Below are 17,794 nucleotides of genomic sequence, written 5' to 3'. Positions count from 1 at the left end.
AAGAAAAGAAAATGTATAGGCAAGGTGTTTCATTAAGGTCCCTTTCACACTTGTGCGATTTGTCCTGTGATTTGGGACTGCAAAGTCTCATAACAAGTCGTACTCCATGATTTCCAATGAGTTCCGTTCATATCTGTACAAATTCATGTCGCAACGACTTCAAAGTAGCTCGATTTTAATGCGTTTTGAGGTCCATAGACATAGCTTCAATTCCAGTCAAAATTGCGGCAGTAAAATCGCACTATTTTTAGGTTGCACAAGTGTGAAAGGGGCCTAAAATTAATATAAAAAGGATACATTTTAGAATACAGTACAGAAAACATGCTTCACAGCACCATATGTAAGTTTGCAGCTACAAACATTTTTACTTATAACCCAGCTAGTAAAAATTAGTCACGTTAAACTGGACTTGTTCTGTAATGCGTTTGGGAGCTTATCAATGCCACTACTCCTGTCCAGTTTAATCAATGTAAAATCTGATGTTTATAGATGATGTAGGAGTACAAATTTTATAGCGGATTAAAAGGTTATAGAAAAAAAGTTTCAAATTACTAACTGTGCATTCCTGCATCTCCTGCTCCTTAGTGGCCAGCCTCATCACCAATATGTTCTCCCTCCGAGCGGAATCTTGCTGTTGCTGCTTTAGCTTTTCCTCAGACTCTCGAAGTCCAGTCACATCATTAGCTGAAGACAAAAGAAAGGCATGTATCATGCTGGAAAGTAAAACCTAACTTTTACAGTAAAGGTCTAAACTAAAAGTTATAGTTACAATCAACATTTAAAACTGTAGAATTAATAGAGAATTAACAATTTTGAAACCTTTTTGATTAGCATTTTCTGTTTGCAACAAGGACAATAACTTTTGATAGTAGTGTTGCCTTTTGGACTAACGGTCACCACCTCTCTGCTCACGGAGCACTGAGAACCAAGCAATCAGAGGTGTTTGATCACTCGGTTCTCAGTCCTGAAGCCAAAGGGGGACCCATGCTGCACCCACTTAGGTAAGTATGATTAAAAAAAAAAAAAAAAAAAAAAAAAAAAAAAAACCACACACCTCCTTTAAAGTGGCTGGAAACTATGAAAATCTGAAACAAGCATAATTTGACGATCGCGAGCTACGAGTCAACAGGTAGGCCGCGAAGACGACCCACTATTGTCAACTTGATCTTTGCTCCAGAGTGCTGCTTATGTACACTTACTTAATCCCAGGCTGCAGAGGCAGTCTCCCCACATGGCTGCAGGGTGGGGAAAGCCTCTGGAATAGCTCAGGAGTGTTTGGGCTCTTCTCCAAAGATGCCTGAGCTCTTCCTATGGCTTTTGCACGCTCATCACCACCGCCACTCCTTCCCTGATCCAAGGATACCTTGTGGGAAGGTAAGAGGATTACTGGCAGGGATCAGCATCACTGCACCTTTCCTGCACCACTCTGCCTTAAAATTTTTTTAAAAAATAAATAACTTCTGTGCCCTATTAGCACTCCTGATGCCACAGCACCATGCCCTCTTTACATCCCAGTGCCATGCCCTCTTGAGACCCAAGCCCTACTCATCTCAGTCCCATACTCTCCTGACCCATTACATACATCCTGCTGACCCTTATAAGCTGCCTTACCGCCTGCTGGCCCCTGTACGCCTCCCTACCCCGCCTGCTGGCCCCTGTACGCCTCCCTACCTCCTGCTGGCCCCTGTACGCCTCCCAACATTCTGCTGGCCCCTTCACGCCACCAAACTACTGACCTCTTTACGCTGCCCTACATACTACTTGCACTGGTCAGAAATCAGAGCAGACAGCCAGACCTGCAACTAGTCAAGAAAACCAGCCTGCAGTACCATGATCTGCTTTCATAATGAACTCAGGCATCAAACTTGGAGGTAACCAATTACTCCCCAGACATGAAAAATTTGTTAATGAAAGTGAATGCAGAGATTTTTCACTTAAGGTAGGTTTATATTTTTACGACAGTTTTAGTAGAAAAAAAAAGGGGGTGGCGGGGGAGGCACTGCAACCCGGTCATCTTTAATCTCTTCAATGTTGTCCAGGTAGATCTCCATTTCTCAAAGGTTGCCTACCCCTGATCTATAGGCCATGTTTGTCTCAATTAAGAACACTTAATTTCTGTCTGCTGCTCCGTTCCTCTGCCATCACTTCTGACGAGTTTTCCTGACACCAAGAGAAAAAAAAAAGGTGACAGGGGAGGGCCCACCAGCTGATTGATAGCCTCAGCTCTGTTCCAGTGTGGAGAGTGGCAAGTCCCTTCCCTCCAATCACCTCTCCTCACTAAGCTCTGAAAGGTGTAACTTCAGCTCCCCGCCCCCTGCTTTCTGAATTCTTAGACAAGCTTTATAATTCAGCACTTTGAATAGATGCAGAGGAGATAGGGCGGGAGATAAACAGGTACAACTTATGTAGGAGGATTTGTTTCATCTCCATGTATCGCCTGAGCCCACCCACTTCATTGTAAGCATATATAAGGGTTTACAACCACTTTAAGGTGTAATTCAGGGAGAATAATCACTCTTATGCTGCAAGTTCCATTTATGTGGTGCAGCTTAGTGTGTTTTTAAAGATTTAAGACATGCGATGCACCAACATACATAAAGCAGGCCACTGAAAAGACTAAATGCACCATGCAGTCTTATGCACTTTTAAAGCATCTGCTCAAAGAAAGCTTCCTATATATTATGAACACTTCCCCTTCTCTTTGAATAATGTAGGTGGGTGGGAAGCAAGCTTCTATCACATACAAAATCACTATACAATAACAATGGGTTAAAAGCGATTAAAAACCTTTACATGTACCCAGTGAAGTGTCTAGAATCAGGTGATATATAGATGAAACAAATCCTACATAAGCTGTACCTGTTTATCTGAAGTCCTCTGTCCTTTACAGCCTTCCACAACATACAATTTACACTGCATCTCTGAGCTCTGAAAAAGCAGGGAGTGGGGATATGAGGTCTAACACTGCAGAGTTAAGTGAGGATCTGAGCCCTGATCGGAGGGAAGGGACACAACCATCTCCTCACAGTACATGTGAACATGTACATTTACAGCTATCACAGGTTGTATGCTGGAGCTCTCCAACTCATTCACTAATTATATATCTTAGAGTCTGGAAAAGCAAGTGACTCATACAGATAACAGAGGAACACCGTTTCTATAAACAAGTATTTGGGCTATCTGCAAAGTAGAGCAGGGACTGGCCAGAGAGGGATCAATATGACGCAGTCGGCCAGTTGAAAATGTATTGAAAAATATGCAAACTAAGAACTGTTTTATAAAAGAACCGTTTTCTAGGAATAGATTAGATTCTACGATAGTTTGCAGAGTGTTAAATAGCAGTTCGACCCCTCTAGTATCAAGTGTTGTGTGTGCATAAATACAGCGGGTATTCCAAGTAATGAACATGTTACCATTTTTCTAGGCAAATAGATTTCTGAAGGTGCTATTGACAATTTTTCATCACATTAACAACCCATGCCATCCATACATACAAATAAACCAAAGCAAATAAGTTCAGAAATTAAAGTTATGAATAAAATGAAATGACATAGGAAAAAAGTATTTAACACATGAAGAAAGGGAGGAAAGCAAAAAGGCAAAAAAAAAAAAAAGGCATGGAAAGCCAAGACACCAGCTAAAACCTATCAATAAATTAGAAAGCAATCCTGACACTTGTCAGTGCAAATTAACATCAGTTGGTTCGGTCTCAAATGATGGCCTATAAAAAAGGCGTCTCATTACCAAGGTGTCACACAAGAAACATCTCATGATGGGTAAAAGCAAAGAGCTCTCAGGACCTTCGCAACCTTATTATTGAAAAATATACTGATGGCATTGGTTACATAAGGATTTCTAAACTTCTGAATGTTCCAGTGAGCACTGTTGGGGACATAATCCAGAAGTGGAAAGATCATTTTACCAATAACTGGCCACCACCAGGTGCTCCTCGCAAGATTTCTGACAGAGAAGTGAAAATTATCAGAAGAGTTGTCCAAGAGCCAAACCACTTGTAGAGAGCTTCAGAAAGACCTGGAATTAGCAGGTACAATTGTTTCAAAAGAAAACCATAAGTAATGCACTCAACTATCATGGCCAGTATGCACGCTCCCCATGCAAGAATCCATAGCTTAAGAAGAAGCATGTTATGCACAACATTTAACCACTAAGCACCGGAAGATTTTACCCCCTTTCTGACCAGGGGGTATTTTGCGATTCGGCACTGCGTGACTAACGGACAATTGCGCGGTCGTGTGACGCTGTACCTAAACGAATTTGACATCCTTTTTTTCCCACAAACAGAGCTTTCTTTTGGTGGTATTTGATCACCTGTGCGATTTTTTGATCATGCGCTATAATCAAAAAAAGAGCGACAATTTTGCACAAATAATATTTTTCACATTTTTTATATGAAATTCCCAACAAAATAAAAAATTAAAAATCAAAATTTTTTTAAATTTTTGGCCAATTTGTTTTCTGCTACCTATGTTTTGTAAAAAAAAAAAAAAAAAAAAAAAAAAATCACAATAAGCCTATTTTGATTGGTTTGCGCAAAAGTTATTGCGTTTACTAAGGGAAAGATTGTCATTTTTTTTTTTTTACGAGTAATGGCGGCGATCTGCAATTTTTTTTGCGGGACTGCGACATTGTGGCGGACAGATCGGACCCTTGACTGACATTTTTGACACTTTTGGGGGTACCAGTGACATTACTACAGTAATCAGTGCTATACATATGCACTGTTACTATAAAAATGACACTGGCAGGGAATGGGTTAACTTTATTGGAGGAGGGGTAAGTGTGTCCCTAGGGGCGTGTTTCTAACTGTGCAGGGATGTGGCTGTGTGTGTAACAGCACAGATCAACGGTCCTTCATAGCAGTGCTTTTACACAGGGAAGAATGACAGGCGGCTTTGAATTAGCCGCCTGCCTTTCTCCCTTCACAGCGGACGATTGCGAGTGACCGGCGGACATCGGGCACGCCGGTCACACGCATGGAGGTGTCCGTGAACGACCCGAGGCGCGAGCGTGCCTCCGGCTGCTCGCGCTCGCCCGCTATTGGCTCCCAGGCTAGTGACGTACTGGTACGTCACTTTGCCTGGCCGGGGCTGACCGCCGCAGTATATGTACTTGCGGCGGTCGGCAACCGGTTAACCACTTTAGCCCCAGCCCTATTTCGGACACTTTTTGTTCACAAGTTAAAACCAGTATTTTTTCCTAGAAAACTACTTAGAACCCCCAAACATTATATATATTTTTTTAGCAAAGACTCTGGAGAATAAAATGTCGGTCATTGCAAAATTTTTTGTCACGCGGTATTTGCGCAGCGGTCTTTAAAACGCCATTTTTTTGGAAAAAATTTGAAAAATCACATTTCACTGCATTTAAAAAATACTAAACAGTAAAGTTAGCCCATTTTTTTTGTATATTGTGAAAGATGATGTCACGCCGAGTAAATAGATACCAAACATGTTACGGTTTAAAATTGCGCCCCCCCGTGGGATGGCGACAAACTACGGTCAATAGAGATCTCAATCTGCGACGCTTTAAATTTATTTAACGGTTACCAGTTTAGAGTTAGAGTGTAGCTCTTTTTTTTTAATTATTGCCCACGCTCTGGCGATCGCGGCGATACCTCACATGTGTGGTTTGAACAGCGATTTCATTTGCGGCTCGACTTGCGTATACGTTTTTTTTTGTGCGCGAGCTAACGGTGACGGGGACGGCTAAATTTTTTTTTTTTTTTTTTCCTATTTATTTTTTCTTTTTTTTTAAACTTTATTACATGTTTTTAAAAAAAAAAAAAATCTGATCACTTTTATTGCTGTCACAAGCAATGTAAACATCCCTGGTGACAGCAATATGTCGTGACAGGTACACTTTATGGAGGGATCGAGGGTCTAAAAGACCCTAGACCCCTCCACTACACTTCCCTGTATGCAAAACGCCGAAAACGGCATTTTTGCATACAGCCGTTTTTCAAATCTGCCGCCTTTTGCAGCACAGTAACCCGGACGTGACGTCATGGACGCCGCCTCCGGGTTACGTCATCGGAGACCTGATCGATGCCGTTTCCGGCATTCATCGGGACTCCATCCAGCCGGCGGACGTGCCGGCTGGGTGCTCGGGGCTCCCGGTGGGACGGTAGCCCCGAGCAAAGCCGCGGAAGGGGGGGGACGTCCCCTCCCGCCCCCCCGGGTAACGATCGAGCGGCTCCCGAGCCGCATCGATCGTTACCGACGGAAAGCCGACCGTCGGCTTCAAACAACGGTACCGGGATGATGCCTCTAGCTAGAGGCATCATCCCGGTATAACCACTCAAAGTCAGCCGACGTAGAGGTTACGTGACTGGTAGTAAAGTGGTTAAACAAGCCTGTGAAATACTGGGAGAATATAGTCTGGTCAGATGAGACCAAAATCTAACTCTTTGGATACCATAATACATACCATGTTTGGAGGTCAAATGGCACTGCACATAACCCCAAAAACACCACACTAACAGTGAAATTTGGAGGAGGGAAGATCATGTTGTGGGGCTGTTTTTCAGCATACAGTACTGACAACCTTCATGTCATTGAAGGAAGGATGAATGGAAAAATTACATTCTTGATAAAAAATCTGCTGCCATCTACCAGGATGATGAAGATGAAACAAGGGTGGACATTTCAGGAAAACAATGATCCCAAACACAAAGCTAAGGAAACTCAACTGGTTTCAAAAAAAGAAAAATCAAGCTGCTAGAATGGCCCTGCCAATCACAACTTGAATCCAATAGAAAATCTATGGAAAGAACTAAAGTTCAGAGTTCATAGAAGAGGGCCACGAGCCTTCAAGATTTGAGGACTGTTTGTGTGGAAGAATAGGCCAAAATCACATCTGAACAAGGCATGAGACTAGTTTCTTCATACAGGAGACATCCTGAAGCAGTCATTACCAACAAAGGATATTGTATGAAGAATTAAATACATTTTATTTAGCTTAATACCTTTTCCCTGGTCATTCCTTTTTATTACACATAACTTCATTTCAGAACGGATTTGTGTTGGTTTCTTTGTATGTGTGGATTGCATGGGTTGTTACCAACATGTGGTAAAATGTAATGCCAATAGCACCTTTAGAAATATAAAATATATTTACCTAGAAAAATGGTGACATGTTCAATACTTATTTTACCTGCTGTGTGTGTATACATACATACATATATACATACACACACACACACACACACACACACACTTTTTATTCAGAGTATAGCATAAAGTCAAATAAACTCCTGGGATATTGATCTGGTTAGTTAAGTAGCAAAGGAGGTTGTTTATCAGTTTTGGTGTTAATGAAATTAACAGGTGCACTAGATGGGCAACAAAAAGACAACCTCTGAAACAGGAATGGTTTTACAGGTATAGGCCAATAACATTTTTTCCCCTACTTATCTTTTCTCACTGTTTTTCACTCGTTTTTCCATTTGGCTAGGGTCGGTGTCACTATTGTCAGCATGAGGCAATACCTGGACCCTATAGAGATTACAGAGGCAGTTCAACTCCTCCAGGATGGCACATAAACACATGCCATTGCCAAAAGGTTTGCTGTGTCTCCCAGCACAGTCTCAAGAGCATGGAGGAGATTCCAGGAAGACAGGCAGTTACTCTAGGAGAGCTGGGTAGGGCCATAAAAAGGTCCTTAACCCATCAGCAGGACTGGTATCTGCTCTTTTGTGCAAGGAGGAACAGGATGAGCACTGTCATAGCCCTACAAAATGACCTCCAGCAGGACACTGGTGTGAATGTCTCTGACCAAAAAAAAAAATCAGAAACAGACTTCATGAGGGTGGCCTAAGGGCCCGACGTCCTCTAGTTTGCTCTGTGCTCACTGCCAGACACCGGGGAGCTCAATTGGCATTCACCACCGAACACCAGAATTGGCAGGTCCGCCACTAGTGCCCTGTGCCTTTCACATATGAGAGCAGATTCACCCCGAGCACATGTGAGACATGAAAGGGTCTGGAGAAGCTGTGGAAAACATTATGCTGCCTGTAAGATCAATCAGCATGACCGGTTTTTGGTGGTGGGTAAGTGATGGTCTGGAGAGGCATATCCATGGAGGGACACAGACCTCTACAGGCTAGACCAGTGTTTCTAAACCAGAGTTCTGTGGAACCCTAGGAATCCTCCAGAGGTTGCTAGGGGTTTCTTGAGGAATTTCTGTCTGTCAAATAAGTTGCCCTGACACCACTGATCTTTGTAGCTCTCTGGAAGATAGTAATTCTTCCCAATGTCCACAAATGTAAGGCGCATTCATCCCACTGACCATCACATTAATGTATCATGAGTTGTAAATAGTCATTTTTAGCAGAGGTTCCCTGAGACCTGAAAATTATTTCAATGGTCCTTGTGTTGAAAAGCTTAAGGCTGGCCTAGACAAAGGCAACCTGACTGCCATTAGGTATCGGGATGAAATCCTTTGACCCATTGTCAGACCCTACGCTGGTGCAGTGGGTCCTGGGTTCCTCCTGATGCACAAAAATGCCCGGCCTCATGGTGAGCGAGTATGCAGCCAGTTCCTGGAGGATGAAGTAATTGATACCATTGAATGACCCCCACGCTCACCTGACCTAAAACCAATAGAACACCTCTGGGACATTAGGTTTCCGTCCATCCGACGCCGCAAGATTAAACCTCAGTCTGTTCAGGAGCTTTGTGATGCCCTGGTCCAGATCTGGGAGGAAATATCCAGAACATCATCCGACGTCTCATTAGGAGCATGCCTCAATGTTCTCAGGAATGCATATAAGTACGTGGGGGGCCATGCAAACTAGTACCATTTTAAGTTTCTGCAATTAAATTTTAACAAAATGGACTAGCCTGCTGCATCATTTTTTTTACTTTGATTTTTGGGGTGTCTTTGAATTTAGGTAGGTTGATAATTTTTCTTTCCAAACGATGTGGCATCCTTTCCTAACACATTACCCAGTCCATATCAGTACAGATATCTAGCATGATATTTTTCCCCAATAAACAGTTTGATGAAGACAAGCAGACTAAGGACATGGATTGCTGGAACCATGCCCTGTGGTCTGATGAGACCAAGTTAACTTATTTGGTTCAGATGGTGTCAAGTGTGTGGCGGCAACCAGGTGAGGAGTACGAAGACAAGTGTGTCTTGCCTGGAGTCAAGCATGGTGGTGGGAGTAACATGGTCTGGGCCTGCACGAACGCTGCCAGCACTGGGGAGCTACAGTTCATTGAGGGAACCATGAATGCCAACATGTACCGTGACATACTGAAGCACAACATTATCCCCTCCGTTTGGAGACTAGGCCACAGGGCAGTATTCCAACATGATAACGACCCCAAACACATCTCCAAGACGACCATTGCCTTGCTAAAGAAGCTGAGGGTAAAAGGTGATAGACTGGCCAAGCATGTCTCCAGACCTAAACCCTATTGATCAGCTGAGTGCAAGGTCTCTAACATCCACCAGCTCCGTGATGTCATCATGGAGGAGTGGAAGAGGACTCCAGTGGCAGCTCTGGTGAACTCTATGTCCAAGAGGGTTAAGGCAGTGCTGGAAAATAATGGTGGTCGCACAACATTTTGACACTTTGGGCACAATTTGGGCATTTTCACTTAGGGGTGTACTCACTTTTGTTGCCAGCGGTTTAGATATTAATAGCTCTGTGTTGAGTTATTTTGAGGTGACAGCAAATTTACTATTTCAAAGCGATTGCCATTTGTAGATTTGCTTGCACACCTTAGGGCAGTGTTTCTCAACCTTTTTTCAGTCAAGACATCCTTTATAATTTTGCATAATCTTAAAAGGTACACAAGTCTGGGGCTTGTTCTGATCGAGTAAGAGTGCACATTTTTTTTTTTTGCTGGTTTGATCTCTTCACAAGCTGCTCTTTACGTGTGAAAAACACAAAAAGGTGTGGGCATTTCCTCACAGGGGAGATCTGCACAAATAATCCAAAACCCCGACCAAAGCAGAAGCAGTAAAATTTGAACAAGAATTTTTTGGACTCCCATTAAAGAAAAAAAAAAAAAAAAAAAAAAAAAGAAAAACACGTGTGCTCCTACGTTTAATTAAAAAGTACATCTGTACTTTGTTTTCTCTTAGTCTCTTACTGCTGTCCCAGCACCATAGCGACAGTTTGGTAGATAGATTTGATATTGCTGCTGCATTCTTAAGCCCAGTACACAAATAAAGCAAAAATTGCCTGGTTTTCTGCGATGTTTCAGAGCAAGTACGAAAACCTTTTGAAAACAGTACAAATTAAAACAAAAATCATTTGATCTACATGAATGTATGAGAACATTTTTGGAGTTTGTCCCCTCTGAAATTGTCATTTGGAAAGCCTGAATCCGATGTCCAAAGTTGTATACAGACTATACGGAAATCGAACGATCGTACCTCATACAGACTTTTTCTTCTGATTTTCTTCTGAGTGTGTACCCCACTTTAGAATCAGCTCTGTGCCATACTACATCATGCACTGAACAACTTGTTCAAGCTAACCCTTAAAATGATTGCAAGGTTTCTCTTTTATTAAAAAGAAAAACACGCTATAAATGACCTCCTCTGTGCAGTTGGGTTTTGCACAGAGTGGCCCGGATCCTCCTCTTCTCAGGTCCCTCATTGCTGCTCTCGGCCCCTCCCTCTTATCGAGTGCCCACACAGAAAGCAGTTTGCTATGGGGGCACCTGAGCCGAGCTGCAGCTCTGTGTCTGTTTAGACAGGGAGCTGATGGCCGTGGGAGCCAATGGCGCCATGGCTGTGTCTGAGCCAATCAGGAGGGAGAGTCCCAGATGGCCGAGGGACTCCTTCACATCGCTGGAGAGAGATGGGGCCCAGGTAAGTATTCGGGGGTGCTGGGGCAGCTGCAACACACACAGAAGCCTTTTTATCTTAATTTAGAGAATGCATAAAGATAAAAACCCTTCTGACTTTAGAACTCTGAGAGGAGAAAAACCTGATGGCTGTATTTTTAACCTGCTGCAATAAACTCAAGATTGTCAATGACAATGTCTTGAGATCTTATTTTAGGACCCTCCTTAGCCACTTGCACAACTAGGTTTGTAGTGACCAATAAAAGGCAACATGAGATAAATCCAAGGCAGACATATGTACACCCTCTTAAGCAACAGCTTATTCCGTGGTACTGACATAACAAAAGCTGGAGTTGTAATTTCAAAGCGGTCCCATGGACAGTAGGTGGCGGTGAAGCAAGCACAATTTGTACGTTCTTCTAGGTCTACATTTGCCTGTGCATTGCTGTCCAAAAAAACAAAATGCACCACTGAAATTCATATTAAGGGGAGCTGATTTACCAGTCAAAGGATTTGCAATTTTCTTCAGACAGACCTGAGTCTTACACACCCCTGATAGACACCACAGTCAGGTTAGTGATATCATACTTTCCTACTGATGTTAAAGTCTATGAAAACCATAGCTATGAACTCTTATGGTCTCCATTTTGCTATTTATAAGATACTATTGTAAGCATTTTGTTATATCGGTTCGAGTTACTGTGTTTCAGAGCTGTCCTGTTGTCCTTTGTGCACATCTTGAACTATCTCAAGGAGCCCTCCTAGTTCTCATCTTGGACTACAGAATAGTTGAGAAAGATAATAAGCAGGGTTGACAAAAAAACTTAGTCCACCACAGAGCTTAAAACCTATCTTCAGTCAAAATGTAAAATCATATTATTTTCCACATTGTATTTCAGTTATTTCTAGCCTACTCCTGTTTATTTTAACTATCCTAAAGTTAGTAAACTTACTTGATGAAGTTTCAAACACACATATACCTGCCTTCTGAACTACAGAGACGCTGAGAGGAACAGTTCCACGAGGCAGCACCAGTGCAGTAATCAAAACTAGCAAAGTACCATGGGAAATATAGAACTTAGAAATTGAAAGTAAAAATCGGCAGAGGACAAGCCACAAAAGCATGCAGGAAATCTGGGGAGCTGTAGATAGATGACCAGCAGACAGGCATCACTCACAATATGCAAATTAACACAAAGTTTGCTAAGTATATAGAAGTATGGTTTGCCTCGCTATTACAATGCTGATGTTATAAAATGAAAAGTGTATGCTGCAACTACAGAACTACTTTTGGAGTTGAGTGCATTTCTGACAGATCACCCAGTATTTTTCTGTACTTGCAGTTTCTTAAAAAGGTATTAAAAAAATGGGGAACTGTGCATGTAATGCAGAGAAGTACTGCGTGTTTTTGTTTTTTTACCTTATACAGCACAGTCATATACTTGCACCTAAAATATATGACTAGACAATAATGGAGCAGCAGTGAACTGATCAGATCACATCTCGCTCGCCTCAAGTCAGCAAGTTCATTGCCAGCATGTGCATGCAGCAGAGTGTTACTGGTGCAGAATACTGTCCAGCTCAAAATAATGACCTCACCCCTATAGGAGCTCTACTGTACAAAGAATTACAAGACGCTGACATTAAGGTACATACATCCTCCTGGTACCGTTTAGAGCCGGCGATTGGCTTTCTTGTAATGACAACCGATGCAGCTGAGCAGTCGTTTTGCTGTCATTACAAAGAGCGGGAGCCCCCCTTCCCCCCCCCCAATCCTGCCACCTCCCGTGGCTCTCCCGGTTCTCCTGCCCCACCGGGGGGGGGGGGGGGCCCCGAGTGACCAGCTGGCGCATCCGCCGGCTAGCCGAAGACCCGAACAAAGCCGAATTCGGCTCCGAGTCTCCGATGTAAAAACCCGGAAGCAATGTCATGACATCACTTCCGGGTACTGGAGCCTTAAAGACACCAGATTTGAGGAAAAAAAACAAACTGCATTCAAAACAGCCAAACTTGGCGTGCAGGAGGAGTTTGGAGTCTTTTAGACCCCAGATCCCTCCATAAAGATAGATAGTTAGATAATAGTGTAAAAAAAAAATAAAATAAGTAAAATTAAGAAAAAAAAAATGTAAAGTGCCCCGTCCCTCTGTGCTTGCGCGCAGAAGCGAACGCACACGCAAGTCGCCCCCGCATATGTAATTGGTGTTCAAACCACATGTGAGGTATCGTCACGATAGTTCGAGCAATAATTCTACACACGACCTCCTCTAACACTAAACAGGTAACCGTTAAATTTTTTTAAAGCGCCACCTATAGAGACTGTTAAGTACCGAAGTTTGTCGCCATTCCACGTGTGCGCACAATTTTAAAGCATGACACGTTAGGTACCCATTTACTCGGTTTACCCTCACCTTTCACATTATCCCAAAAAATTGGGCTAATTTTTATTATTTTTTTTAATTCATAAAATATTTCTACCCAAAAAATTGTATTTGAAAGACCGCTGCGCAAATAGTGACAAACTATTGCAACAATAGCTATATTATTCCCCCGGGCCTCTGCTAAAAAAATTATCTGTAATGTTTGGGAGTTCCAAGTAATTTTCTACAAAAAAATATGGATTTTAACTTGTAAGCAACATGTGCCAGAAAAAGGCTTAGGCTCCAAGGGGTTAAGGACCGTAGGCTCAGTGGTTGGCCAAGAAAATGTAATGCAACAGATCAAAGACACATGCTAGCTTCTCTTCAACCCTGGAAGATGTCTTTCAGTGCCATCAGCACAGAACTGGCAGAAACCAGTAAGACCCAGGTACACCCATCTACTGTCTGGAAAAGTCTGGCCAGAAGTAGTCTTCATGGAAGAATAGAGGCCAAAAAATAAGCCATACCTCTGATGTGGAAACAAGGCTCAGCAACTTAACAATGCACGAAAACATAGGAACTGGGGTGCAGCAGGTGCTCTGGACTGAGGAGTCAAAATTTTAAATATTTGGAAGTAGGAGGCAGTTTGTTTGCCAAAGGGCTGGGGAGCGGTACAATAATGGGTGTGTGCAGGCAACAGTAAATCCTAGAGGAGGTTCCTTGCCTGTTTAGGGCTGCATTTCTGCAAATGGAGTTGGAGATTAGGTCAAGATCGTTGGTGGATACTTATTCATCATGCCATACCACCAGGTAGGGGTGTGAGTGGCCCCAAATTTTGTCTGCAGCAGGATAACAATCCCAGACATACAGCCAATGTCATTAAGAACTATCTTAAGGGAGAAGTCCACCCTAAAACTAAAAACCCTGCATTTACAGACCTCCACGATCAAACAAGTACTTATCTAGCCCTGTAATGAAGAAATCAGTACACGTATCTTTTTAAAGCCGATCCAACCCGGTCTCCAGCAGCGGAAGCTCGGCAGAGGACACGGTAGACAACAGCTGTGGTTAGTTCTCCAAGACGTTTGTAAAAACCTACCTGAGTTTTCAAAAAACTGTGAGCAAGTTTACCTAGAATAATTGATGCTGTTTTGAAGCCAAAGGATGGGCACACTAAAATTGATTTGATTCATTACAGAATTTCTTCACACCTGCACAGTTGTATATCTTATTCACAAGCTTATCTAAAAACACTGAAAAAGGAACTATACATTTCCTTAAGTATTTATGCCTCAAGAAATCCAAAACAGATTTTAACATTCATTAACTCATTTAATAATCCTAGGGATATCATGGGTTTTAATAAATAGAACCTATTCACTTCCTCTTGGAGCAGTTGTTGCATGACCAGGCAAGTATAAATATTATGTAATTTACATATGCCTGCTTATCAAAATGTAGAACAAGAAATGGATCCATTTTCCATGTTACTCTAGCTGGAGTCACATTGGATAGGCAAGAATGTGATAAATATATGCAGTGGGCTGACTTTTAGCAGCATATGCTTCCCCGGTAATCACAAGACTGAAGTGCAGTACAGAAACCATTTATGGTCCTAGTATTTAAGACATGGAATCCTACGGGTATGTAGAACAGATGCCTTAAACGTTCTCATTCCTGATGGGTAGATAGGTACATACAAAAGGCAGACAGGAAATTCCCATGTTGACTGCCCTCAAAGTACAGGAAAACAAAAACGGCAAGAGGTGGTTAAATGTGTGTCCCTGGATAAGGTGAGCCATTCCTTGTTGCCAATTTGCAAACAAAAATGCATAATCAGCACACTGCAAGAGCGGAGATCATCGATAGGTCTGAACAAAATGCCTGCTCTTCCAAAATGCAAATCGGAGCACAATGCCTCCAGCCAATGGTAAATGCTTTTAAATGTTGCCTGACAAAAGGTTAGAGTTCAGATTTCAGAGAAAAAAAAAAAAAAAAAAAATACTGCAAGCGGCAAATGCTCAAAAAAAAAAAAAAAAAAAAAACAAGGACATGGAGAGATCAAGGTTTGCAGAGCCAATCTGATTCAGGGCAAACCTTAAAATGCATCAACCCTACCCTAAAGTGAGCTTAAAGGCCGCACACACAGGCCGAATATCAGGCCGCATTGGCCGGTTCAATAGAAACCAGCCATTTGGCCCATGTGTTTGGCTGCCGGTCCGACAGAAGCCGGTGTTCTATCAGAACATAGTTAACCATCAGAAAATGTAACGGAAGGGACGTTGCGAACACAATTGCTTACTGTGCATGCTCTATGCGTTCCAACATGGCCACTGTGCGTTTCAATAGGTTTACTAATGTGAAAGAACATGAGGGCAGCAGCTGACATTGTCTTACGCCCAAGCACCGCTTCAATTTCACACTTATTTTAGCAGTTAACTCACCTTATATACTGAAAAAGTATGTCATCGCGACCGAGTGAAATAGTCGATTTCACAATTTAATCAGTTTGTTGCTGAGCAGTGCGGGGTGTACCAAGATGGCCGTCGCCACCTTCTGCCTGCAGGTTTCTCGCTATATTTACTATAATACAATAATAATAGAAATGTAATACTATTATTCAGTTTATAAGGAGAGTTCACTGCTAAAATAAGTGTGAAATTGAAGACTTGCGTGGGTGCAAGATGTCTGCCGCTGCTTCGTGTTCTGTCACATTTGGAAACCTATTGGAACGCATAGCGGCCATGTTGGAACGCATGCGCAGTAAGCAATTTTTGCTTAGAACGCTACTTCCATTTTCTGATGGGTAGTGGTATTCTGACAGGACAACGGCATGAACGAAAATGTCAACCTGTCAGAACACAATAGCTCAGTAGGGGAAATTGCTGTACTAACAACGGAATGTTAGTGCAGGAGCTCCTTCTGAGCTCTTCAGTTTTTTTCCACTCAGCCCGTTAGGTGTAATGATTTAAAAAAAAAAAAAAAAATTGGATAGCGCGTACCAGGCTTTAGACTCAATCAATCTTATTCTTTAAAAAGTGCAAGGCACGTCATAAATGACAAATCACTTACAGTACAGATTCTGCAGCTGCTTTCTTGCCCAGGAGCACTTTTTGCATCCATTGCCATAAGTCTCTGTAGAATGCCTTTAACTGCTCTTGGATGCCAACCTCCCAGGTGAACCCAGTGATGTTATCCAGTAATCAGAAGCAGGAGTAGACAAGATATGCTTAACAAAACTACCGACAGGTTCCTATAGGTAAGCGCTCCGGTGTCCTATCAAGGATTAATACGCTATCGCACGTGTCTAAGGTTTTGCTTCATGAAATGACACTGTGCTAAGGAAACCATGGGAGGCAGGCCAGCTTGATAGTGGGAGTGAACTCAAGAGTGAAGATTTTCTGTATAAACAGTATAAAAACAAATGGGCAAAATGCCTAGCACATTAACAGCACTTTGTTACAAGACCAAAAAGAATAAATACTTACTAAAGCAAAAGTAGGAACAGAATGGAATGTTAACCAAGGAACTGAAGCGTCTTGCACCCGATAGAACTCTTCTGGTTTAAGTGGATGCCAAAATTACCAGCTGACACTTTTCAGGGGACGTACCTCGAGCATTACTCTGAAAAAGAGGGTACATTCCTCGAAACGTGTCAGAAGATAATTTGGCATTCACTTGAACAAGAAGAGCTTCATTAGGGGAAAGATACTTTGGCTCCTTGGTTCACATACAATGCTGTTAATACTTTTCAGAGAGTATGTGCTCTTTTTGTCCTGTACCAAAGTGCTGTTTGTGATGGACCTAGCCGGGACAGGAGCTTTTGGAGAGGATTGGGAGCTCTCTTACCCACTGACTATGGGCCCTGACATTTATGGGAACACTACTCTTTGGAAGGTGTATGCCTGGGGAATCTGTGGAGTGGTCTTATTTCTGATTCAAGTTCATGTCTCACCAAAACATACAGACTCTGGGAACTGGAGGTTCCATATCCATATTTGGGGCCTCTTTGCCTCAAACCTGCAATGAATGTAGAGGTTATTGTAACCTGCTCAAACCACTGGGGTCCCCTGCCATAATGAGTTTTTGTAAGTAGGTCTCCTGCTATAGTCAATTGCCTACTAGTCTGACGAGGGGGGAGATTACTGTTTGTATTGTTAATTGTGTTAACTACTGTGGGGATGGGTTTAAACTTTTAATAATGTGTACTGTACTTTGTGAGCTCGCTGCCGGCAAGTCTGACCTATAGTGGGGATATCTGATCCCAACGTTGTCTTGGTGACTAGTTAATTAGCTCATGTAAATTATGTTTCTGGTTACAGTTTGTATTATTAGGGTAATAGGATTAGGAGGAGACTGTCCTCCTGTGGGATACATATTCTGTGTGAGTTTGTTCAATAAACAGTTCCAGTTCTGAAGCTAAACAAGTCCTTTTCTAGTCTACGAGTCTAGTTCTTGGTTGCAATCGCGGCTATATTATCAAATATCTATGTTCAGACTAGAGCAAGCTGTATACCGACAGAAGCACTCAAGCAGAGCGTGGGACAGTTTTGTCACACTGTTGATAATGTACTAGGTGTTTGGGCCCATTTTTAAATTCGTTTTTTGTTT

At 42.4% G+C, this 17,794-nt stretch overlaps 1 protein-coding gene across 1 annotated transcript in view; it reads right to left on the bottom strand.

Annotated features, from left to right (window-relative positions):
* LOC309548920 (pre-mRNA-splicing regulator WTAP) overlaps nt 1-17,794 on the bottom strand; it is a 100,591-nt gene that overhangs the window by 47,722 nt on the left and 35,075 nt on the right. Inside the window, exon 5 of the mRNA XM_082248849.1 lies at nt 557-684. Coding sequence (XP_082104975.1) covers nt 557-684 — 128 coding nt within the window. The remainder of the gene's footprint in view (nt 1-556; nt 685-17,794) is intronic.

The sequence above is a fragment of the Pelophylax lessonae genome (assembly GCF_965119305.1).
Source record: "Pelophylax lessonae genome assembly, chromosome: 3".
Lineage (NCBI taxonomy): Eukaryota > Metazoa > Chordata > Amphibia > Anura > Ranidae > Pelophylax > Pelophylax lessonae.
Note: the sequence above shows the minus strand (reverse complement) of the source record. Positions and strands in the feature narration are given on the sequence as shown.